General features: G+C 36.9%; 1 protein-coding gene across 2 annotated transcripts in view; it reads right to left on the bottom strand.

Annotated features, from left to right (window-relative positions):
• Positions 1-27,090, bottom strand: part of PCGF5 (polycomb group ring finger 5) — a gene marked incomplete at both ends in the record, with an annotated part of 56,218 nt that overhangs the window by 11,837 nt on the left and 17,291 nt on the right. For both annotated transcript variants that reach the window (XM_079705190.1, XM_079705191.1), the window contains 6 exons: positions 1,708-1,797; positions 4,474-4,572; positions 17,999-18,147; positions 20,610-20,669; positions 20,776-20,831; positions 26,652-26,748. In XM_079705190.1, the coding sequence (XP_079561316.1) occupies positions 1,708-1,797; positions 4,474-4,572; positions 17,999-18,147; positions 20,610-20,669; positions 20,776-20,831; positions 26,652-26,748 (551 nt within the window). The remainder of the gene's footprint in view (positions 1-1,707; positions 1,798-4,473; positions 4,573-17,998; positions 18,148-20,609; positions 20,670-20,775; positions 20,832-26,651; positions 26,749-27,090) is intronic.

Below are 27,090 nucleotides of genomic sequence, written 5' to 3'. Positions count from 1 at the left end.
AAAAAACAGGGTTGTCATGCCAAAAAAATGAAATGGGCTATTACTTTACTGTTGTACTAAGTATAAAATGTGGTATTTTTTCTATTTATTGGCTGTTTTTACCTGAATAAAAATAAGGTACTTAACCTTTTTTTTGAACCAATTTTTATTAAAATATGCCTTAACCAGGGAATTTAAACTATTCGGAAATGTGTAATCAGAAGCATAACTGTAGTAAAGACTGGTTTCTCTTTATTAATAACAATTTCTATGAATTAGCTCTTTCATGCTTTGACATTAAAATAACTGGCAGTGTGGGAGACCTTTGGGAAGGGATCTGGTGAAGGACAAGTGAGTATCAGTAGATGTCTTGCAGTGGATGATGAGTTACGGCTCTTCAACCTTAAGGCAAACCTATTCATAATGATGATATCAAGCACTAACACATACTGAAGTGTCCAATGAACTATCAAAGAAAGCTAAAATTATACGAATAGTGTGGTATTACTATTATGTGTAATACCACAATATTTAGGCCCCAGCAGGGCCAGGCAAGAGAACTGACTACCTCTGTAATCTGCACTTGGTACCTGAAACATTCTGGTTAGATGGATTAAATGAGAGTGATGTATGTAGAACCATTAAAAATATATAAAATGTCATAGGCAAGTAGTAATTTACCAAATACAAAGACAATTAGAATAAAAAAAAAAAGGAGCCTTAGAGAGGTTTCATAAGTTCCTCAAGGCACACAACCTGGTGGCTGGGACTAGAACAGAACTTATTCCTCCTGGTCACGAGAACTCAGCCTCGCAAGGAAGGCGTCATCCAAGTGGGATGTGAATAGAAAAAAATTCTGAATTAAGAAGTTACGTGAGTTCTTCTGAACAAGACAGTTCTTCTGAAGAAAAAAAAAAGTTCCATAGATGTTTACACTCAACATAAGTATGTTTTTGAGCCACTGTAATTATGTGAGGCTGCATTTCTTAATTTTGTGATTTTTTAAATTACTACTGTATTCCTTACTGCTACCTATCAGCCTTATAATCCCTAGCCCCTCCAATTTCCCTAATATCAATGTTACATATAACTCAGGTAAGATACACTTGAACCTTCTAATTAACCCTAATCAAAGATATAGTTCAAAATACAAACTCCTTTTGGGTTTTAAAAAAAATTTTCTTAGTTTCCTCCTTTTAATCATCTCTCCAATATTGCCTGGGGCCTAAGGCACGGCAATCTAATTCTGGCATCAGAAACCACTGCAAACTCACTTACCCTTCGGTCCGATTTTATACTTTCAATGTAAAGGCGGTACCTGAAAAAAAGATTATCTAGATTCTACCCTATCTGTTTCCTCTACCACAAACAAAAAATATCTTAACCATTAAACATACTAGTCAGGGCAGAACTTAAAAGTTCCCATAATTTACTGGGGTTTAAAAAAATGTAAGTGCTATCTCCTCCGTCTCTAGGTTAGCTGAGTTCTGAACATATTCAAACTGATGTTTTAAACTTACCTTAAATATAACAAAACCACATCTAACACAGATCTCGGCCTTGTACTTGGGACCAACTATCATGGAGTAGCTGAGAAACAAGAGGAACCAGTTTCTTCTTTCCCAAGCTAGTTTTTTTTTTTTTTTTAAGTGTCTAAGTAACTGTTAAATTTGAATAACATAATGGTAAAGAACTAAATATACACGTAGGTATATAAAAGCAATTTACGTTTTCGCCTCTTAGTCGCCATCTTGTCATGTAGATGAACTCCATAGTATGATCCTTCCCCATAATTTCACCATTGCACAGCACATCCAACTTTAAAAAGAACAGTTACAGATCCATTAACATAAATAATTCTCAATTCATAAGTGTTTTACACTTTTTTGCCCAAATTTCAAAAAAGATTCAAATACTTATATCAATATAGAAGTAGTGTCCATTATTTGAGAAGAACACTGGATCTATTAAAAGCACTGCCTCGTCTCATAGGTATTAACAATTCAGATATAATTAACATGAATCACTGTCTTGTCCCACATACCTCTATCTCAAGTTCATCACCTAATTTTGAAACGCAATGTGAACTTTCTTAGTCTATGTCTCTGTGCAGCCTTTGAGATTTAGACATGCTTCTGTGATTTCTTACTGAATGAGAAGAAATTGTGGAAACCTTGTAATTCCTCATGGCACATTTGGCTTATGAATTCATCTCTCATCTGAAGGAGCTGCTTTCCTCCTCTGCATTAGTTTATATTTGCAGCAGAATATGGGTGGATATGGATATATCCATATATATAAATGAATGGATATGGATACATGATTTTTGGGGGCTTCAAGGCATTCAAGCTGACAGAACAATTAGGACCAGGCCACAGGCCTGCGTCTCCCAGGGCTCTCCACCTCTCTGCTCCGCTTAGCTGGTAACCTGCATAATATTTACCAGGCCGTCTTCCCTCCTTGTATGGAACTTCAAAAAAGGGTCATACTTATCAGTGCTCACTTTTGCTCTAGAGCTGCAGCAACCAAACAACCCCTGCTGCCCCCAGTCCTTAGCAAGGCCACAGGAGCTGTGGCTATGATTTACGAATTCAACAAAGCATCATTAAACAAGCATTTATTATAGATCCCTATAAATAAAACATTTCGGTTCTCTAGAGATTAAAAGCAAACTGATAGGATTTAATTTAAAGTGTGGAAAGGAGGAAGAAGAATGGCTTTTAAATAATTCTTGTCTGGCTAGACAGAGACTGGAGTTTTGAACTTGAAGTCTAAAATGAGTATAGTTCCAATTGTACTAGATAAATTATTAGCTAAATTATATTGATTTTTGGATGATTTATGGTGACTTAAATGAACCTCAGAATGTTTTTCAGACACCATTTTATTTTTAAAAGAACAAAGTAGATAGTTTTATTTTCTTTATCTTGCCTGTAAAATAAATTCATAAGCAAAGAGGTAAAGGGACTTACTTAGGATGCAATTCCCAACTAGGTACGCAGCTTCTGTTATTGTCATTTGAAAACCAAACCATCCTGTCCCAGTTACCAGTACTGTTGTAGACACTTCAGCTGTTAGGTATTTCATTAAATCATCCCCTTATATGTGGGGCAGCAAAATAAGGGGGGGAACAGTAAATATTACTAAAAATCATAGGGAAAGTTCTTTGCATTGGGATAGATAAGGAGATGTCAGTGAATTCAGTTTCTCCCCCTTTCATACTTTCTATAGAAAAGTCTATAGAGAAATGTATATAGTAAGTGCCAGTGGTAAGACTGTATGAGAGTAACAGTTCTCTCAGCTCTAACAACTTCCTGAAAACTAGAAAATAACTCAATGAGTCACACTTGAAAGTAAGGAAATAAAACTGCAAGTGGTATTTTGCAAGAAGAGAATAAAGAGCAAAACCAAATTATAAAAACAATTTCATTTTCTATTTCACTGTGTTTATATCTATAAATCTTTTTTTTTTACTTTTATCAAGTACATATGGCTTTAACATTCACAATTTTTTTCCTTATGTAAAAGTTACTATATCTGAAAATTTTTTTATAGGACAAAACACATAAGAATTAATTCTTAATCCACAGATTAATTAGTCATTTGCAAGACATTTTAAAATAAGGTCAGGTTCAGAGGTTTCCTCAAAATACAGACTTAATACTTGTCAATGCCTATGTTCAAATCCTGTTTAATTTCTGCTATGACTGTTCATATGAATACTATTGTACATAAGCCTGAAAAACTATTTTTCCTTTGATGTCTCTGTTTATACAGGAAGCTAGCCTCGATCTTTAGTTGTTTTAGATGGTGACTAGAGGAACTCAAAGGGGAGGAAAGGAAATTCATACAAGTTGCAAGACTGCCGTTTGGGCAGGTGAGAAATGGTAGCTGCATCTCCTTGTAAGGGATAGCCAGAGCTATAGGGTCATAAACATTCTCTAACACTGCACACATTACAAGCTGTACTGTGATCAACATCAGGGCCACTGACTTCTGTAAGAAACTAGTAGACTACATGTATGCAGATGCAGTATGTTGGTTTTACTTAGGTCTAAGCAAATATCATTTTTGCATGTTACAGAACTAAATGAACACTACAAAATCCCTTTGATAAAAAGACAATGTTTTACATTCTGAAAAAGAAGTCTATAAAGAATTCATTAAAATGGATTGAAAGGTCTCAGAGTGAAAAAAAAAAGACATACCATAAAGCATGCTGGCATTAAAAAATATATATCCATTTGGCTGGGATATTTATTTCAAGAATACTTAATGTTATTTAAATATCTCCTCTAATTATAAAACGTTAGGTTTATTAGTATCATGTTTTAGTCAGGATGTTAAATTCAAAAACACAAATTACACAAATAGAATATTACATTCCAAAAATTTTTAACATGAAAGTAACCAAAGTTTCCACAAAATTAATTTGTTAGAATTTTACTTCAGATTAGAATTATCAAAATGATCAAGATTAGATTATTAACTTACCTCATAAGAACTTGGAAGTTTTAGTTTTAAACTTAGAAATTTTTTAATAGTTCCCACAGTTACACGTGTAGAACACCGAATGAATTTCTTCATTAAACCCTAAAGGAAATAAAAATTACTAATGAAAATATTTTACCTCGCTTTTAATAACACTACAGGTGTCATTTCCACTATTATTTTGAGTATTTAAGATGTATTCTGAAAATGTTTCAATTTAGAGCTCTTTAGTACTTGTGAGTAAGAATGCTCCTAATTCTTGGGTACTTAGATGATATTCTTCAAGAATATCACGTACCATCATGTGTACTAGGAAAATCCTTGCAAACACGCAATCTGCATTCCTCTAAACCTTTTGGTAAAGAATACATCATGAGTTTAATTGAAAATAAAGTCACAAAAAGCATATAAAATATTTTGTCACTTTTGAAAGAATTAGGCACATTAAAAAAAACTGTCAAACATTTTGTCACTTTTGAAAGAATTAGGCACATTAAAAAAAACTGTCAAACATAAATTTTTTTTTTTTAAAGCAGTGATTTCAAATGGGGCTTTGAGGAGACTTTGGGTTCAACAGAGAGAAGCCAGTTAGGCCACAAGATCCCCACCAACTAGAAGTCGTATAGTATGAACTCTTGGTTGGGGAGAAGTATGCCCAGTCAGTGTCTGATGGGCTGTGGCAGTACTTTACTGGAAAAACAATGTTGTATATGCCTTGATTTTTCGCATTTCGTTAGCAGTACTAATTCATTCATTAAGCCTGAACATTACTAAAATATAAGAACCAATCTAGAATGGACACCCAAAATGAGTCAAAATGAGGTTGTAGACATGATAAACATGAACCAATTTGTGAAACAAAACTATATTCCCAAACCTTAAAAGTTATCAATACTAAAATAAAAATAAAACCCAGCAATTGAATTTTTTAAAGGTATAAAGCGTTACTTCTACTTATGTTTAGGAAATTAGGTCAACAATTTGGAGATATTCTTTAATTCACTAAGTCAAAAAGTAGAACTATCCAGTCAAAATATATTCCTAGCAAAATATATTTCCCAGCCAAGAGCAACAGAAACTAACCTACAAATGACACCTGATCACAATTCAGATGGTAAAGTATCCATTAAAAGAAAACAGAAGTTAAAAGTCACATCTAAAACAAGACGTATTCTACCCATTTCAAATGGGAAGACTGACATTCTAGTCAGCATGAAAACAAAGTGATAGATACACACACAGACGTTCTCTGTTATCTGCTCACATCATCTCAACCTCATCAGGGTTTCCTATCTGTTTTCTTGCTCTAAACAGCTTATAAATAATTGTTAGCATGTTTCATAGGTCCCAGTTAAGTCAGAGGATAATGTGAGGGTACTGGAAGACCCTTTAAGTGTATTCTTATCTGCGAGGAAATCTAATGTTGAAAGAACCTGCAGAAATGACCTGGCGTCATTACTTATAACCTTCTCAAAATTATTAGTAAGTATAGAGATGTCAGAAGAGCAAAGATTTTAAAAAGTAGGCAAAAGCTTATTTCTGGAATTTATAATCCAATAAAGTTTGACATCGATCGCTAACAAAATTCCATCTTGGATTATTTAATAATTGATTTGTAAGTACTTTGGAAATAAAAATATAACAATTATGCATTCTCTCTCTATAAAAATATAAGTACACCAAATTAACCTTGTTGTTTCCTAGCTAGGTGCACTTGGGAACTGCTGTATAGCTCTCTGAAAAGTAGCTGACATATTTTAAGAGGGGCAATGACAATTAAGAGCGATCAGTAGATGATGATAAGGCAGGTGGGGAGAACCTTAAAGAGATGACCCTAAGAGCAGTGCTTCTTCCCTATTTCATTTCATGACACACATAGGAAATAGAAACATTCGTACTACACCCAGGGGGGTTAAAAGGGAGACCCCTGGGGCAGTGGATGTGTAGCCCAGACCCTGCTCTGCTGCCCTGAGGGGATCAACATTTCAGCACACCTGTATATTTGAAGAAGTAATATATGGAAAAGATTTGGTTTGTGTTTCAAGAATGTTAACTTTCCCTTTCACGGTACAATCCCCTTGCCTTTTAACTGGTCCCTTCTGACTCAGGCCAGAAGAGGAACAGTTCCAAAAAGGCTCCTTTCTGCTTCTAAGGTGGTTACCCTAGAGGCTTTTTTTTTTTTACTCTTTATCCCTTTGTTTTTAGAAGAGTTATAAAGACTAGATCTGAAGTAAGATAGTGATCCATGTCACAAGTTAGATGGGCTTCCAGTTCTAGGATACACTTCAACAAATTCTAGTTCTTGTGATAATGATTATTGAAGTTTTTGTTTTTGTTTTTGTTTTTAAGCCCAAACACCTTACAATGTTTTTTCTCTTGTTTTCAGAATGGTATGGTTAGTATCTCCACCAGCTAACGCAATTGTCGAGCTTGACTTTTTTTGACTTCTAAAAAAATTGAAATATAATTCAAACACTAAAGAAGTCACCATTTAAAGCATACAATTCAGTAGTTTTTAGTATATTCGTGAGGCTATGCACCCACTACCACTATTTGGTTCCGGGACATTTTCATCACCCCCCAAAGAAACTCCACACCCACTAGCAGTCACTACTCATTCTTCCCTGTCAACTGCTCATCTAACCTTCTGTGTGTACGGAACTGCCTATTCTGGACATCTCATATAAATGGAATCATACAATATGTGTTTGGCTTCTTTCACTTAGCATAATGTTTTCAAGGTTCATTCATGTTGTACATGTTGTAGCATGTATCAGTATTTAATTCCAGTTTATAGCTGACTAATATTCCAATGGGTAGATTTATCACATTTTATCTATTCGTAAGTTGATGGACATCTGGGCTGTTTTCACTGTTTGGCTATTACGAATAATGTTGTTATGAACATTCATGTACAAGATTTTGTGTGAACATATGTTTTCAATTCTCTTGAGCATGTATTCAGGAGTGGAAATGTTGGGTCATATGGTAACTCTGTTAAACTTTTTGAGAAACTGCCAACCTTTTCAACAGCAGCTGCAGCACTTCACCTTCCCATCAGTAATGTATAAGGGTTCCTTCCAATTACTCCACATTCTACCTATTCCTTTTTTTAAAAATTATAGCCATCCTAGTGGATGTGAAGTGGTACCTCATGGTGATTTTTATTAACATAGCCCTAATGACTAATGATGTGTAGCATCTTTTAATGTGCTTATTGGCTATCAGACATTTCTCCAGGGAAAATATACAATTCAAATCCCTTGCCCACTTAAAAAAAATTATCTTTTTGTTGTTGACTTGTAAAAGCAGTTTACACATTCTGGATACAAAGGCTTATCATGCATGTGATTTGCAAATACTTTTTCCCATTCTGCAGGTTGTCTTTTCACTTTCTTGATAGCGTTCTTTGATGTACAAAAGTTTTAAATTTTGATAGTCTAATTTATCTTTCTTTTGATGCTTGTCCTGATGGTGTCACTTCTAAGAATCCACTGCAACATCCAAGGTCATGAAAACTTATCCCTATGTTTTCTTCTAAGAGTTTTATAGTTTCAGCTGTTACATTTAGGTATTTGGTCCGTTGTGAATTAATTTTTGTACATAGCATGAGGTAGGGATTTGAGTTCATTTTTTACATGTGTATATTCAGTTCTTCTAGCATCACTGTTTGAAAGATTATTCTTTCTCCTTGAATTAACTTTGCCCCGTGTCAAAAATAAACTCATCATAGATATATGGATTTATTTCTCACTCTCAATTCTGTTTCACTCATTTATATGTCTATGCTTATGCCAGTATCACACTGTCTTGATTACTAGAGCTTTGAAGCAGGTTTTGAAATTGTCCTTCAATGTTTTTGTTCTTTAGAGTGTTTTTGACTATTCCAAGTCCCATAAAAGGCAGTTAGAATTTTGGTTAGAATTTTCATTGAATATGAAGAGCAATTTGGGTAGGACTGCCATCTTAGTAATATTAAGTAAGTCTTCTAATTCAGAAACATGGGATGCCCTCCCATCTATTGAGGCCTTCTTAAATTCTTTTGCTGTATTGTAGTTTTCAGTACACAAATCTTACACCTTTTTTGGTTAAACATATTCCTCCTAAGTATTTTATTCTTTCTGATGCTACTGTAAAATGAAATCATTTTTAACTTTCATTTTTGGATTGTACATTCCCCATTTATTCCTAGTTCTTGTATCCTGTAACCTTGCTAAGCTTGTTTTTTAGCTAACATACTTTTTCTGTGGACTCCTAAGGATTTTCTATATACAAGACCATACCATGTGCCAACAGAAATAGTTTTACTTCTTTTTTGTCTGGGTGATTTTAGTTTCTTTTTCTTGTCTAATAACTCTAGCTAGAAACTCTAGCACAATATTGAATAGAAGTCGTGAAAGCAGACATCCTTGTCTTATTCCTGATTGAAGGGGAAAAGCTTTCAACATTAACTATGATGATAGCTGTGGGTTTTTTGTAGATACCTTTTTCAGGTTGAGGCAGTTCCCTTCTAGTCATAATCTGTTGAGTGTTTTTACCAAGAATGAGTACTGGATTTTGTCAAATGCTTTCTCTTCATCTACTGAAATGATTATGTAGTTTTCACACCTTTATTCTAGTAATATGGTATGTCACCACTGAACCAACCTTGGTCATGATGTACAATCCTTTCCACATGTTGCTGGATTCAGTTGGCTAGTATTTTGTTGATTTTTGCATCTGTATTCATGAAGAAAACTGGTCATAATTTTCCCTTCTTCTAAAGTTTTTTTTGCAATTTTAATTGTGGTAAAAAACACAGAACACAAAACTTACCGTCTTAACTGTTTTTAAGTGTATACTTGGCAGTGTTGTGTATATTGACACTGTTGTGAAACAGATCTTCAGAATTTTTTCACTGGGACAAACTGAAAACCTTACACTAACAACTCCTTTTCCCCCCCTCCTCCCAGCCCCAGTAACCACCATAATACTGTCTGTTTTTATGTATTTGAATAGATACCTCAAGTGGAATCTCATAGTATCTGTCTTTTTGTGATTGGCTTATTTCACATGGCATAATGTCCTCAAGTTCATCCATGTTGTAGGACATGACAGGATTTCCTTCCTTTTAAAGGCTGAATGATTAAAGGCTGTATCCACTGTATATACCACATTTTGTTATCTGTTGATGGATATGTGGAATGCTTCCACCTCCTTGGCTATTGTGAATAGTGCATCTATGAACATGGGTGTCCAGACTCTGCTTTCAATTCTTTTGCATATATACCCAGAAGTGAGACTGCTGGATCATAAGGTAATTCTGTTTAATTTTTAAAGGAATCACCACATTGTTTTCCATAGGGGTTGCACAATTTACAATTTCACCAGTAGTGCACAAAGGTTCTCTATGTCCTTACTGACCCGTCCCTAAAGGGTGATATATTATTGTGGTTTTGGTTTTCATTTCTCTGATAATCAGTGATGTTGACTGAGCATCTTTTCATATGCCTGTTGGCCATTTGTATATCACCTTTGGAGAAATGTCTATTTAACCCCTTTGCCCAATTCTTAATTGGATTATTTATTTTTGTTGTTGAGTTTCACAGTTCTTTATATATTCTGGATATTAACCCCTAAAGTTATACAAATGCTGGAGAGGGTGTGGAGAAAAGGCAACCCTCTTGCATTGTTGGGGGGGAATGTAAATTGATACAGCCACTATGGAGAACATTATGGAGGTTCCTTAAAAAACTAAAAATAGAATTACCATGTGACCCGCAATCCCACTACTGGGCATACACCCAGAGAAAACCATAATTCAAAAAGACACATGGGGCTTCCCTGGTGGCGCAGTGGTTGGGAGTCCGCCTGCTGATGCAGCAGACGCGGGTTCATGCCCCGGTCCGGGAGGATCCCACATGCCGTGGAGCGGCTGGGCCCGTGAGCCATGGCTGCTGGGCCTGCACGTCTGGAGCCTGTGCTCCGCAATGGGAGAGGCCGCAAGAGTGAGAGGCCTGCGTACCGCAAAAAAAAAAAAAAAAGACACATGCACCCCAATGTTCATTGCAGCACTATTTACAATAGCCAGGTCATGGAAGCAACCTAAATGCCCATTGACAGATGAATAGATAAAGAAGATGTGGTACATATATGCAATGGAATATTACTCAGCCATAAAAAGGAACGAAATTGGGTCATTTGTAGAGAAAGAGAAAAACAAATATCGTATATTAACACATATATGTGGAATCTAGAAAATGGTACAGATGAACCGGTTTGCAAGGCAGAAATAGAGACACAGATGTAGAGAACAAACATATGGACACCAAGGGGGGAAAGTGGCAGGGGGGTTGTTGTTGTTGGTGGGATGAATTGGGAGACTGGGATTGACATGCATACGCTAATATGTATAAACTAGATAACTAATAAGAACCTGCTGTATAAGAAAAATAAAATTTAAAAAGAGGTCTAAAGAAAACAAAACAAAAAACCCCCTAAAGTTATGATTTGCAAATATTTTCTCCCATTTTGTAGGTTGCCTTTTCACTCTCTTGATTGTGTCTTTTGATGCACAGAAGTTGTGATGTCTTTGGTTTTGGTATCAGGGTAATAATTGGCCTACACAATGAGTTGGGAAGTATTCCTCTTCTATCTTTTGGAAGAGTTTATGAAAGACTGGTGTTAATTCTTACTTAAACATTTGGGATTTGCTTTGTGGGAACATTTTTCTTTTAAATTACTAATTTCATCTCTTTGCTTGTTATAGGTCTTCAGATTTTAATACTTCTTCTTGAGTCAGTTTTGGTAGTTTGTGTTTTTCCAGGAATTTTCCATTTCATCTAGGTTATCTAATTTGTTGGCATACTATTTTTCATAGCATTCCCTTATAATCCTTTCTATTTCTGTAAGGTTGCTAGTAATATCCCTTCTTTCATTCCTGATCTTAGTAAGTTGAGTCCTCTTTCTTTCTTTGTCTAGTAAAAGATTTGCCGATTTTCATCTTCTCAAAGAACAAATATTTGGTTTCATTAACTTTCTTTGCTGCTTTTCTATTCTCTTTCATTTTTCCCCAATCAAATCTTTTTATTAATTGCTTTCTTCTGCTTCCTTTTAGTTTTTCCTTTTTCTAGTTTCTTAAGATAGAAGACTAGGTTATTAATCTGAGATCTTCCTTCTGTTTTAATGTAGGTGTTCATAAGTATAAATTTCCCTCTAAACACTGCTTTCGCCACATCCCATTAGTTTTGGCATGTTGTGCTTTCATTTTCATTCATCTCAAAGGATTTTCTAATTTCCCTTGTGATTTCTTCTTTCACACACTGTTTATTTAGGAATCTGTTGCTTAATTTCCACACACTTGTGAATTTTGACAAATTTCCTCCTGTTATTGGTTTCTAATTTCATTCCATTGTGGTTGGACAATATACTTTGTATGATTTCAATCCTTTTAAGTTTATTGAAACTTCTGTAGCCTAACATAAATTTTTGATGGACATAGAATTCTTGGTTGACAGGTTTTTTTCTTTCAGCACTTTGCATATGTCATCCTACTGCCTTCTGGCCTTTATAGCTTCTGATGAGAAATCAGCTACTAACCTTATTGAACATCCCTTGTAACTGATGAGTCACTTCTTTATTGTTGCTTTCAAGATTTTCTGTCTTTTAACAGTTTGATTATGATGAGTCTAGCTATGAATTTCTTTCAGTTTATCATATCTGGAGTTTGTTGAGCTTCTGGGATGTTTAATGTTTTTCATGAAATTTGGGAAGTTTTTGGCCAAAAACTTCAAATATACTTTCTGTCCTTTTCTCTTCTTCTTTGGGGACTTCCATTATGTGTATGTTGGTAAGTCTGATGCTATCCTACAGGTCTCCGAATATCCGCTCATTTTTCTTCATTACTTTTCTTTCTGTTCCTCAAACTGAGTAATCTCAATCTATCATCAAGTTTTGGGGTTCATTTCCTATGACTCAAATCTGTCACTGAACCTCTCCAGTTAATTTTTCATTTCATTTATTGCACTTTTCAACTCCAGAACATTTAAAAAAATAATTTCTATCTTTTAATTAATATTCTCTAGTTGGTGAGATGGTTCTTGTACTTTCATGTAGATGTTTAGGTATAATTTCTTTTAGTTTTTTGCACATTAAAAATTTTTTTTATTGGAGTATAGTTGACTTACAGTGTTGTTAGTTTCAGCTGTACAGCAAAGTGAATCAGTTATACATATACATATATCCATTCTTTTAGCTGTACAGTAGGTTCTTATTAGCTATCTGTTTTATATATATCAGTGTGTATTTGTTAAACCTAATTTCCTAATTTATCTGCTCCCCCTCCCTTCACCTTTGGTAACCATAAGTTTGTTTTTCACATCTGTGACTCTATTTCTGTTTTGTAAATAAGTTCATTTGTACCATTTTTTTAGATTCCACATATAAGTGATATCATATGATATTTGTCTTTCTCTGGCTTACTTCACTTAGCATGATAATCTCTAGGTCCATCCATGTTGCTGCAAATGGCATTATTTTGCGCTTTTTTATGGCTGAGTAATATTCCATTCTATATATGTACCACATCTTCTTTATCCATTCCTCTGCTGATGGACATTTAATTTGCTTTGATGTCTTGGCTATTGTAAATAGGGCTGCGATGAACAATAGGGTGCATGTATCTTTTCAAATTACAGTACTCTCCAGATATATGTACCAATTTACATCCCCACCAACAGTGCAAGAGAGTTCCCTTTTCTCCACACCCTCTCTAGCATTTATTGTTTGTAGATTTTTTGATGATGGCCATTCTGACTGGTGTGAGGTGATACCTCATTGTAGTTTTGATTTGCATTTCTCTAATAATTAGTGATGTTGAGCATCTTTTCAGGTGCTTTCTGGCCATCTGTATGTCTTTTTTGGAGAAATGTCTATTTAGATCTTCCACCCATTTTCTGATTGGGTCATTTTTTTTTTTTTTGATATTGAGCTGCATGAGCCATTTGTGTAACTTGGAGATTAATCCGTTGTCAGCTGCTTCAGTTGCAAATATTTTCTCTCATTCTGTGGGTTGTCTTTTCATTCTGTTTATGGTTTCCTTTGCTGTGCAAAAGCTTTTACGTTTAATTAGGTCCCATTTGTTTATTTTTATTTTCATTACTCTAGGAGGTGAATCAAAAAAGATATTGCTGTAATTTATGTCAGAGTGTTCTGCCTATGTTTTCCTCTAAGAGTTTTACAGTATTCGGCCTTACATTTAGGTCTTTAATCCATTTTGAGTTTATTTTTGTGTATGGTGTTAGGGAGTGTTCTAATTTCATTTTTTAACATGTAGACTTTCCAGTTTTCCCAGCACCACTTATTGAAGAGACTGTCTTTTCTCCATTATATATCTTGCCTCCTTTGTCACAGATTAGTCGACCCTAGGTATGTGGGTTTATCTCTGGACTTCTATTCTGTTCCATTGATCTATATTTCTGTTTTTGTGCCAGTACCATACTGTTTTGATTACTGTAGTCTTTGCACATATTTTAAATGGATGGTTTTAAAATGTATATTTAGCCAAGTTCAGTGTCTGGGCATCTTCAGGGACATTTTCTATTGACTGCTTCTTTTCCTACATATGGGCCATACTTTTTTGTTTCTATCTGTCTCATAGTATTTTGTTGAAAACTGAACATTTAAAATAATGTGGTAACACTGGAAATCAAATTCCTGCCTGCTCCTCAGGGACTGCTGTTGTGGCTTTTTCTTGTTTCTCATTGTTTAACAACTTTCCTAAACTAATTCTGTAAAGCCTGTATTCTTTACAGTATGTGGCCACTGAAGTTTCTACATAGTGGTCAGCTAACAACAAGAGATTTCCTTATACACCTGGACCCAGTTAAATCTCCTGGTCTTTGCTGAGGGACTCTGTATGAGTTTTGGGGCACACCTCCAACACTCAACCAGGTTGTTGACAACTCTGCCTAAGTCTTCACTTCCCACTTGTGCAGAGCCTCAAGGTCGGCCAAAGGTGACAGTTTAGGGCCTACTAGTTGACTCTGAAAGTTTCTGCCAGCTTTTTCACTGCTTTTATGGAGGAGCAAACTTTTGGCGGTCCTTACTCTACTATTTTCATTACCTTCTTGCTCTTGACTTTTGAACTGAAGTAGGTATACTGTATAAACCATACATGCAACTACTACACCACCACATTTGAGAATCTCATCCTACTACAGAGTAATGAGATGACTGAGAAGGCTGTAAAGGAATGCAGGCATAATTTCTCTGTCTTTAAGCAATATATAATCCAGTTTCAAGGACAAAACACAAACCAAAAAAGATAAAAGACAGTATCAGTGCCTGGTACCTTTAGGAACACAATAAATGCTGATTTAATAAATAAATGCAAGTCTTACAGAATTTCAGAAGGGATTCACTAAGGTGGAAAAAAGTCACGAAAAATAGAGGTCTCTTGGGTCTTGACAGAAGTCTAGGACAGTGGTGAGAAGAGGGAAGAACATGCCAAAAAGGAAGGATTACTCAAAGTTTTAGAGGGTTTTAAATATTCTTAATACAAGCCTTTATATATTCTGGATGCAAATCCTCTGTCAAATATGGGTGCCAACTTTTATGTTGGTATTCACAAATAAATGACAATAATCATGTGTCCTGAGAGACAGATTCACTGATGGGAATAATGGGAGATAAACTCATCAAGATAGGGGTTAGTGAAAGAGCTTGAATGCTAACACAAGGAGTTAATACTTGATTCTAGAATGTGGCAAACTATGGCCATAGCCCTCAAGCCAAATCTGGCTATCTATTTTCGTAAGTAAAGTTTAATTGGAACACAGCCAAGCCAGTTTGTTCACTATCGTCTATGGCTGCTTTAGTGCTAAAATAAGCAAGCTGAATAGCTGCAACAAAGCCCATATGGCCCACAGCGCACAAAGTACTTACTACTTGACCCTGATAGTGGCCATGAATGCTTGCACACACTTAGGCTGAAGCCTCAGCCCTGGATAATAAAAGAAATTAAGGATACGGGAAACAGTTCAGACTACTTTCAAAAATCTAGATATAAGGTGAGCAGCAGTGGACTGAGGGGAATTTTGCAGGACTTATGACTGGTTGAAGGGGAAGGGTAGAAGGTCAAAAAGTCCAAGATTTTGAATTTCTATGATTGGTTGAAAGATAGTAGTGAACCAAATGTAAAATAGATAGCTAGTGGGAAGCAGCTGCACAGCACAGGGAGATCAGCTTGGTGCTTTGTGACCACCTAGAGGGATGGGATAGGGAGGGGATATACGTATATGCATAGTTGATTCACTTTGTTATACAGCAGAAACCAACACACCGTTGTAAAGCAATTATACTCCAAGAAAGGTGTTAAATAAAAATAAATAAAACTTAAAAAAGAAAAAAAAGATGGTAGCGATAACTGAAACAGCATGTTTGGAGTAAAGTTAGGTGGAAGTACAGTATAACGAATTTGTCTTTAAACATGTTAAGTTTTATGTATTAGTGAAACTCCCAACTAGGATACTGAAAATAGTTAGAGATATAATACTTCAACTTGGGAGAGATGGCAGGTTTGGAAAGAGGGATTTATAAGTTCTTTCCATAGCTGAAAACACAAAAAATAGAAGTGACCTCCTAGGATGACTGTAGAGAAAGAATAATTGAGTGGAGGACTAGGTATTAGCTATACTCACATATATAAAGCAGAAGACAGGAAGAAGTAGAGTCAGTGGAGACAGTATAGGAGTGGCCAGAGAGAAAAGGTGAGAATTGGGGTAGCACAGTATATGTCATGTAGGCTGTAAAAGTGGTTTTAAGAATGAAGGCACAAGGATGGAGAAAAGTCTATAAAGAAAAGAGTGAAAAGATAAAAAGTCAACTGGAATGGCAAAGCGTCCAAGATGCCAAAAAGAATATCAAGGCAGGGGGTAGTTAATTTTTCAGATGAATATCTAAAATGCAATGTTTTATAACTTTCATACTAGAAATCCTGCAGAGAAGTAGACTTCACATTTATTTATGAAGAGATATTCCACCTTTCTATTGACTTAATTTTCACTACAAGATAATAACTCATGTACTAGAGAGCTAAAGGATGATCATAATCTCTGTTAAGAAAAACATCCCCGGGCTTCCCTGGTGGCGCAGTGGTTGAGAGTCTGCCTGCCGATGCAGGGGACACGGGTTTGTGCCCCGGTCTGGGAGGATCCCACATGCCACGGAGTGGCTGGGCCCGTGAGCGTCCGGAGCCTGTGCTCCGTAACGGGAGAGGCCACAACAGTGAGAGGCCCGCGTACTGCAAAAAAAAAAAAAAAAATCCCCAAAAGAGGACTACAGAAATGACTGGGAATAAGAGAGAAATGTAAAGTTATTAAAAATTGATGAAAAGACTGACAAAAAGGAAAGGGTGCTGCACCAGAGCATAAAAGCCAATAGAGAAGCCTGGAAGGATAAATAGGTACAGTGGCCACTTCTCTAAATACTGCTGTACTCTATTACATGCCTTGTCCAACCAACCTCTCTTAACTAAATCAATTATCTTATTGTATTATAACTGTTTGTATGTGTAAGACCCAACCAAAAGTTCTTGAGGGAAAAAACTTATTATTTACATCTTCACTGACTAATATCCACATAGTAGATAAATATTCATTGAGTCACTATGCTAATACATATTTCTTTTTGAAAAATGCTGTGAAAACTTAATCAGAGTTGAAAAATTTTGTTTTTAACTTCCTGACAGGAAAATTTCATTAAATGTATTAGTAAAAAATTCAACTTGGGCTTCCCTGGTGGCGCAGTGGTTGAGAGTCTGCCTGCCGATGCAGGGGACATGGGTTCGTGCCCCGGTTTGGGAAGATCCCACATGCCGCGGAGAGGCTAGGCTCATGAGCCATGGCCGCTGAGCCTGTGCTCCGCAACGGGAGAGGCCACAACAGTGAGAGGCCCATGTACCGCCAAAAAAAAAATAAAAAATTCAACTCACTGGCCTCCAGATCACACAGAGGAAGTAAAGGAAAAGTTCATGGGTACTTTATGACATCCATCAAAACCAATTATGTTGTTCATAAAATGTATTAGCCATGACATGGATAGCTTTTTTGAATTGCAAATAAAAACAGAGAAACAAAAGAGAAAATCAGAAGAGGATGAATAAAGGTTGAAGATGCTTCCCAACATGAAATGATCTGAGTCTGAGTTGGTGACTACACTTAAAAAGGGAAAAACAGTGTATATGAACTCCCAACAAAGGTATAAAAGGAGGTTGAAAGAGAAATACAGGCGTGATTCTCCTCATTGGCCACTAGGTGGTGGCAGTGACCCAGGACGGTTCAGTTGTGAGGTTTAGAAATCAGGAGCCTGAAGTAAGCAACTGCTTGGCTATTTGCAGGTAAGAGACTGTCAGAGAATGACATTCTATTTGTTTATGTTAATAAAAAATTTGAAAGCAAACATTCTGAAACAGTAGGAAAATTCATCAACAAGTTATGAAAGGTTTACTATAAAATGATTATGAAAAAAACAACTGTACTTGTCCACTCACCTTTACTACATTGTCCCCTGATTGTCCATTATTTCGTAAACAATCTAGACATATAGCAATTTGTGGGTCACTTCTGTGATAGTCTTTATCATCTTGATTTTCATCACCTTCTTCATCTACTTTAGGTTTGTCAACTTTTGAAGTATCGTCTGTATAATTTAAATAAAGCTAAGTTAACTCAGTTGATTTTATAGCTAAGCAATAATATACTAACCACAAAAACAAAAATAAACTTTAAAAAACATTTCTTAACAGTTTTTGATGAAGAATAACTGAAACTTTTAGTACCTTTAAATGTCCCAACCACTCAACAATGGAAATATTTTTAAAAAACCATCAGTGACTTATGAACATAGCTTACGACTTCTAGGCTCACTGGGACATCCAAATGAAAGACTCAGGACTAGCTATATTTGGTCACAAAAATGACTGCCGTTAGTGATGAGACCACTTAGAAACTGATAAGATATAAAAATACTTCCAAATTCTATATATATTCAAAACTTAAAACCAAGTACTCTTTTCAAACTAAAATATTCTCTAAGTTCTCAAAATTTCAAATTATTAGATATTCATAAAATTAGCTAGTGAAATAAGTAAAATGAATTAGCTTTTTTAACTTGTATGTAACTATGTAACATTAAAACACCATCAAAGAAATCTGAGTAGCATACTATAAACAAATGTATTTAACCTATGAAATACCAGAAGGCTACATACAGTGCAACTATATTTGTTGATTCATTCATTTACTGAGTGCCTTTAACTCTGTTAAGACTAAGCCTGGGGAAACAATATTGAAACTGTAGTGTTATCATCCTCACCCTCATCGTGTCAGAGTATTTAGAAGGAGGTACAGGCAAGTAAAGAAAACAGATGGAGAAGTCGATAAGGCCTTTGATATAAGAGGTAAGATAGACCAGGTGGGTACATATAACAGTTAATAAACCCAAACTCTGGGGAAGCAGAGATTCAGGGGACATTTCCAGATAAAATGTCTGTAAGCTGAAACTTGAAAGAATTAGTCAGCCAAGCATTACAGTATAGAAAATCCCAGGGGAAAAAAAGACCACTTAGCTCCTCTTTAATGACTGTAGTAAAAGCATTACAGATGTTATCACACAGGGCAGGTGGGTTCTCTCTTCTGCCTTTTTATATGGAACCCACATAGACAGGAGCTGCCTTCTATGAACCAAGATCCAGCTCCAAGAAAAGGTCCAAATTCTTCACCCAAACTAAAGACCAAGTATGATAAAATACTTTAAAAAGGCAGAAATATGGGAAAAGGGAGATAAACGCAAAGTAGGCTACAGTCCTTCGCTATGCAATCTGTAAGACACACAGTCATGGACTAACCTGACCACATAGCTTCTGATGACAAGCCCTGGCTCCTGTCCTCTTGAAAAAGTAGTCAAAAACTGGAACATTCAGTCAATTTTACCTATATTTTTAGTATAGCACTACTGTCTAAATTGCAATTTACACTTGGGTAAAACAAGCCTTTAGTTAAGTCATTTTTTGCCAGGCTTGGCTTCTTTGCCCATTTCAGTGTTTTGATTATAGATTAAAAATAATCTCTTGCTACCTTATTCCAATCATTCAAAACTATTCTCAAACCTCCCCTGCTATAGGAAGCCAGCCCTGCACAGTTCAGTTGAACTAAAAAAACTCTGATCCCCATTTTACATATGAAGTGAGAAAGCCATTTTAATGATATGTAACTGACAATCCTGTGAATCGTATGGAAAAACCAGGGATAGAAGACTGAGCTCACAAGTGAGCCTATAAAAACAGACATATATCCTTGAAAGATTTCAATGGTATTTTTAGGCCATCTTGAAACAAACCTCGTATTTATGTCAATAGGAAAGGATACTACTTCCTTATAATTTCAGATATGTTGTACTTTTTTTTTCTTTTGTGTGAATTATATATATACTAAAAACATTACTCTGCCCAGTAATGTTTCCCACTTTCCTTAATTATTAAAAATTGCTGATTTCTCAGTCTCCTGGGACCCAAAAGGGAAATTTGGTCACTTAGCATAGATGATGGGGAAAATTCCCATAAGTGTCTAGAAATATCTTTCAAATTTTAGGATATATAAATTTGTATCATCTGAGCCCTACCTATGAAAAGTTCGTTCCAGATTATCAGAGCATAGCAAGATCCTCTGATCTGGCTCTCAGCTACATCCCAGTTCCCTCTCCTATTAAACATACAAAATAAAATAAAACAGCAAATGCCTCACTGTTTAGTTGCAGGCTATGGCTATTTCTTACTTCAGTCTCCTTTAGCTCTCCAGCTAATATTGCTATAATCAGCGGTCACTTTTCTGTTTTATCTCCTTTTTCTCTTCCCAATTTCCTCTATTTCCAATTACCTTCAACTGGACTGACTCCAGATTTACATGCATTTATATAAAATCTCATGATTCTACATAAAAAGTTCATAATCAGAGAAAGGTTCAGAATATAAAGGGGTACATGAATTGTACCCCTTGTACAGGAGAAACTTGAGCTTGAAAAGAGAGATTAGTTCACCACAGCTACAAAAAGCTGACCAATCTGAGAGATTCCATCAGATATAGAAGTAAAAAAAAAAAAATCACCTTGTCCATTTTCTTGAGGCTTGTTTTTCTTCCAAAATTCAGACTCACGCTCAAGTTCTTCTAATTTAAAAGAAAAAATTATAAAAGTAATAGAAACACAATCATGAAGTCTTTAACAGAAATGGTGATTTCACAAAACTCTGCAAGAACCCAAAGAGCAACTTACGTTCTCGTAGTCCAGGGACCAACTTAAATATAATTTCCTCTAATGTGTTATCCAACCTTCCAAAGAGGAAAAAAGAGAATATACAAACAATAAAGACATCAAAATCCAATAGGTAAACCATTTAAGATCTGCATCTCACATACACTACAAAATATAGAACATACACAGTTTTGGCACAAGTATCACACCCAACTGCTCTGCGAGGGGAGCACATCTATTTCTAGCCTGTCCCAGTGGAACACAGATTACAAAAATGGTCCCGTCCCCAGCTCTCTCTACAATCTTGCCCCTCTGAACAGGACTTTGATAAAGGGATGGAGTCTATTTCTCCACTCTGAGAATATGGGCCAGCCCTGAAACGTGGTCGGGCCAAAAGGATGTGGCACAAGTGACACTGCTTAGCTCTGAGCGCAAGCCTTATGAGGCATATCACGTGCTTTGGTGTGCTTTCTTGGAATCCTGCCACCATTAGAACAAGTCTGGAGGATGTGACACTATGTCCAAGGAGCCAAGCTGCCCTGCTGAGGCCATCTCACACTAGGTCATGGACAGCCCAACCCAACAGGACAGAACCCAGGCCAGGATCAGCAGGGCAGCAACTGACCAGCCTCTGACTGCAGTCACCTGAGCGAGCCCAGCCAAGACCAGCAGACCCACCTGGATCTGTGAACCACACAGAACTGTGAGGAATAATAAATGCTTTTACTGTTGTGTTCAGCATGAAATTTAGGGGTGGTTTGTTATACAGCAATAGCTGATGCAGCCAGCTATTGCTTTCAAAACCTCTACCACAACTGTGGCTCTTTCCTATGAAAGAAATAATCTCCAGTCTTCTCTTCTGAGAAATTTAGACCATTTTTCCTAGATAAAAAACGTAAATATTTCTCTCGACATTTTTCTCATCTCCTTCTCCTGCTGTATCTGAGCATAACTCTTCCTTTCCACGGCTTTCATTTCTTCATCCTGTCCTCCTGCTCCTGAGACACCCTTTCCGCTCATCTCCTTCACCCTGCTCAGCGGCACTGCTCTTCTCCAACTGAAAACACGGCTACGTTTCTCACATCTAAAAAGCCCCCAAACCTTGGCTTAACCTATTGTCTTTTCAAGCTGTTAGCAGATACACAACCTCTTCTTCCAACTGGAAAAACTATGAAATCACAGTTGACATTATTTCTGTCACATATTTTTGCTTCTTTTACTCGACTGAACTCCTCAAATCATCCATAACTTCCATAATGAATAGATATAAAATTTTTTTGAGAGCTAAAATTTAAAAGATCTTAATTACTTTTAAAGTCATTTTTCTCCTCATTGCTCTGCAGCAGTTTATCAGTGCTGCCTGACGCTGCCTCCTTGAAACTTTCCTTTCCTGGTTTTTCTTTTTTTCTATCAACTCCCTTTGTCCCCAAGATGTTTTTCTTTTTCCAACTACCTCTACATCTGAGTATTCTCCTTTGCCCTGCTCTCTGCACCCTTTGACCTTTTCTACAGGCTGCCTTCCTTAAAGATCTCATCCACTTTTGTGACTTCAAAACTAACATATAGGCAGATAACATATATATACACACACACACATTGCATCTCTCTGCTGAGCTCAAGTTCCATACTTCCAACAGATGTTGAATATCCCAAGCACCTCCTTTTGTTCATATATGTCGACTATCTTATCTATTCTCCTTCAACAAAATACTGAATACCTCTGCCTTACTTTTTAAAGGTTAAATTTAGAAATGATACCATATCATTCCCAAATAGGCTCAAAATGCAAAAGCATTATTTTAACCTACCTGTCTCTCCTGCTTCGCATATTTACTCACCAAGCCCCAGACAGCTGCTTCTCAATGTTTCACCCACCCAGTCTTTGCACATTTCCCATCCTTCCATTCCCTCAATTACCACCCTATTTAGAGGACAGCATAGAGATATTTCCCTTTACCTTGACATGCTCATAATGAGTTTTCCTTAAGCACGAATTTGATCATTATTTGCCTGCTCAAGAACTAATTTCTTCCAATCACCTGGCTTCAAGTGTTTATATAACTTGAGTCCAACCTACAAACTGTAACTGGTGCTGCTCTCTTGTCACTCTTCTCTAGCCAACTGACTTGCTCAATTATCCCCAAGAATGCCCTGCCTTTTCCAATCTGTTTTCCTCCCTCATGCTCTTCATCCTGGCTCAAATACTCTTTTCCAGTTCCTACTCTCCAACCAAACCGATGTTACCTGATTCTTCAGGACTTACCCACTAACTCCTTCACAAAGTTTTCCCAGACTATTTAATAGTAGCAGTGTTTAAGAGAAGTATTATTTCTCTTCTTCTTAATATTTGTTTTATCAATGTAATACACATGTATAATTTACAAATCAAACTTCCCCGTAACCTTATATGAAAATACAACATTTTTATGCCCCACTCTCTCTGTTCCTGATTCCTACAACCCCAGGGGCAACCGCTTTCAAATCCAAGCTGTTTTGTCTAGTATTTACTTTCATATTTCTATACATATGATAGATAGACAGATGATAAATTAAAAAACAAAGCCATTCTTTCTCTGCTGTCTAGATTTTTCTGACCTCCTTCTGTGGGAGATAAAGGTTTAGCTCTCTGATATCATCCTGCCATGCCCCTTTCCTCCCAACATACGTTTTCCCAACTCTCATCTTCCTAATAGTCTTACTGCCATTTTTAAAATAATGAGTGTTTACATGGTTAGGATCATCTAAATATTCACAGTGTACTCTGATTAAAGATATCCCCTCCTTCAACTTTTTTCTTTCCCTGGAGTTAGTAATTGCTTTCTTTTCTTCATCTGCTACATACCTATTCCCAAATTCTCTGAAAGAATTTCTTCTTACTATGCACAAACAGTTCAGGAATCAACTAGTTCCATTCCTGTCCCCGTGGGACATCACCCCTCACCAACGTCATGTTCTTGCTGCCCTCACCGTCCATTCAGGATTACCCCACAGCAGTCATTACAGCCGCAGCTTGCATGCACCTTTGACTCCCCTGTCCCTCCCTCACTTGCTCAAAATCATTTGGTGTAACCACACCACCAGTCCAATCCAGCTCTCCATCACCTTCTACCCATGGGCTGGAAAGCCCAACCACACCCTTTCAAATTCGTAACTATAACCCAGGTGTGCCTTTCAGGTTGCCAGGACTCACACTACACTTCCCAGTCCATTTATTCTCTTACTTTCCTGGACAACACACTTTCTTCTCTCGCCAACCCCTACACCCGCCTTTTCCGTCCTTACTCTTGGCTGATAAACATCTTCTCCTCAGTGAGACACAAACTTGCACAGACTCTGACCACCACATCTACCTGTGGCATCTGCACCCATGTCTACTCTGCCCTCCTACCTGCTGCTACACACGACCTGTATGAAGCCAGTCTCTTCTATTAGATTTCACTCCCTCTCAACCACCCAAGAACACTGCTTCAGCAATGCCCCCTCTCCCCAACTCTCCTATTATTACCTTTTTGCTCTTTCTTGGATTAGTCCCTTCACACATGCCATCATTTCTCCCATACCACAACAAAACAGAAAACCTTCTTGACTGTACTTCTCTGAATGGCTACCACCTCATTTCTTTGCTCCCACTCCCATTTGTGGCAAAACCTGAAAAAGTTGTCTATACTCACTGTTTCTAATTCTTCTTCCTCCCTTTCTCTCTCGTAACAATCCAGTTAAGTTTTTGCCTCACAGCTCTACTGAAAGTGCTCCTGTCAAGGCTGATGACCTCCAAGTTGCTAAATCCAACTGTCAACTCTGTCTTCACCTTACAACATCAGACACAGTCCGTCACTCCCTCTTCTTTGCTTGGCTTCCAAGCCACACACTTGGATCCGCCCTCTCCTATACTGACTGTGCCTCTTCAGTTTCCTTTGCTGGTCCTTCCTCCTCTCCCTGACCTCTCAATGCTGGAATGCTCCAGGGATCAATCCTTGGTCCTCTACTCTTCTCTCTGCACTCACACCCGTACGTGATCTCATCCAGTCCCACAGTTTTAAATACTGTCTACATGCTGAAGACTACCAGATATTTAACCCCAGCCAGACCTCTCCCCTTGAATCACAGACTTGTATATTCACCTTCCAACTTCTCTCTTCTCTGAAATAATTAACAGACTCAACTTGTCCAAATCCAAACACCCCATCTACCTGTCCCCCCAACCTGCTCTATCCTTAGTCTTCCTTATCTCAGTTCATGACAACCCCATTCTCTAGTTGCTCAGGTCAGAGATCAGGTCCACAATCTCTGAGCTCCTGGCCCACTACCCAGGCTCCCTTGCTGCTCCTCAGACAAGTTGCAGGTGCCCTCCTAACTCAGGCCGTGTGCACTGGCTGCTCCCCTGACCTGGAACAGGCATGCTTTCCTCAGATTTATGCATGGCTAATTCCCTCAGAGACAGCAATTCTGTGCTCAAATATCACCTTCTCAATGAGGCCTATCCTCAGCATTTTATTTAAAACTGGCATCTGTCCCTCCCTTTACACCCCTGATGCCCTTCACTTGCAGCACCTTCTCAGAGTTGCTGATTTAGAGGGTCTGAGGCGGGGCCCAAGAACTGTCATTTCTAATAATATACTAATGGTTTGGGGACCACACTTTGAAAACCAATGGGCCATACATTTACTTATAGACAAATTATTCCAACTATAGGCACTAACATAGAAAAGAAGTCTAAAATGTAAGACTTACAAATCCAGACTTATAGAATGATGGCAAACATCACATAGAGATGAAGTTAATAAGGGCTCTCTAGAGAATATCTAATTCTGTTTTTCAATGGGTACTTTCCTGAGATTGCACAGTTGATCTATGGTAGAGCTATGGTGGGAACAGTGGGAAGAAAACGGGCTTAGTGGTGAGGACAACTGGCTTGTAGCTGGGAAGTGACATTTTAGTTTGCTAGGACCTTAGGCAATGTTGTGTCACTTCTATAAATTTCAATTTCTAATCTTGAAAAAGGATTTAGATTAGGATCTTATGTAGCACTTCTATCTTTAAAAATATATGATTATACTTCTTTATATTATTACTATTTATTTGGTATAATGATTATACCACTAAGTAAATGGTAAAAAGGTAGTCATTTTTAAAATCCTTTTAAGTTTTACATAAATGTTTGTACACTCTTTTTGAATATATGATACATTTTTTAAAATTAATAGTATCAAGATTAGTCTCCCTGACCATCAGGTCTGCCCTCTTTCCACTACCGTGTAGCTCAGCAAATATAGAGTATTTTGTAGAATATTAAAATACTGAAAATAGGGGACTTCCTTGGTGGCGCAGTGGTTAAGAATCCTTCTGCCAATGCAGGGGACACAGGTTCGAGCCCTGGTCTGGGAAGATCCCACATGCCGCGGAGCAGCTAAGCCTGTGCACCACAACTACCGAGCCTGCGCTCTAGAGCTGTGAGCCACAACTGCTGAACCCCGTGTGCCTAGAGCCCGTGCTCCGCAACAAGAGAAGCCACCGCAATGAGAAGCCCGCACACCACAACGAAGAGTGGCCCCCGCTCGCTGCAACTAGAGAAAGCCTGCATGCAGCAACGAAGACCCAACACAGCAAAAATAAATAAATTTAAAATACTGAAAATAACTACAACTAAAGTAACTTAGAGCCTGAGATAAAGTTATAATTCTTAACTTGGAAATGTGTTTCTTAAATATTTAATATGCACAGCCTTGTTTTTCATGTCCTCTTAATAAAATACTTTAAATTGAAATAAAATGCTTTAAAATGAAAATCATAAAACCTACATTAACTGAGTCAAAGTGCTAACAAACATGATGCATAATAAAAATTAAGAGTTTATATAATTTATTTAAGTTAGTTGAACTAAAAATACATTTACGTACCTCAACATTTCTAACGGGTTTGTCTCGTGAACCTGGTTGCCACACCTTGGACAATCATTGCTGTCTTCAAAGTGCTGGACAATACAAGTCTTACAGACTGAAAAGAAAAAAGATGTTAGGTTAAAATGCATCATTTGAACTTAATGTGATTAGAAATAGTCCTTAAAAGTTATCTACTACATGTAAAATACCATTCTTTAATCAATAAAACCTTAAAATTATAACACTATAAAAAAACCAACTGAAATAAAGCCTACTGCCACAATATAAAAAGTATAGACTATTTTGCTTATTGTTGTTCTTAAATATATTCACAAACCAAACAATTTATTCATAGCACTCTAAAAAAAGCTGATGCGTTTACATAAAATGATAGCATTTTCATTTAAAGAAGTAGAACAAGGAAAGGTAAAAGCTGGTAAGTCAGGCCCATCCTTTC

This window comes from Hyperoodon ampullatus (genome assembly GCF_949752795.1).
Source record: "Hyperoodon ampullatus genome assembly, chromosome: 1".
NCBI lineage: Eukaryota > Metazoa > Chordata > Mammalia > Artiodactyla > Ziphiidae > Hyperoodon > Hyperoodon ampullatus.
The sequence above is the reverse complement of the archived record's forward strand: the minus strand, read 5'-3'. Positions and strand labels throughout refer to the sequence as shown.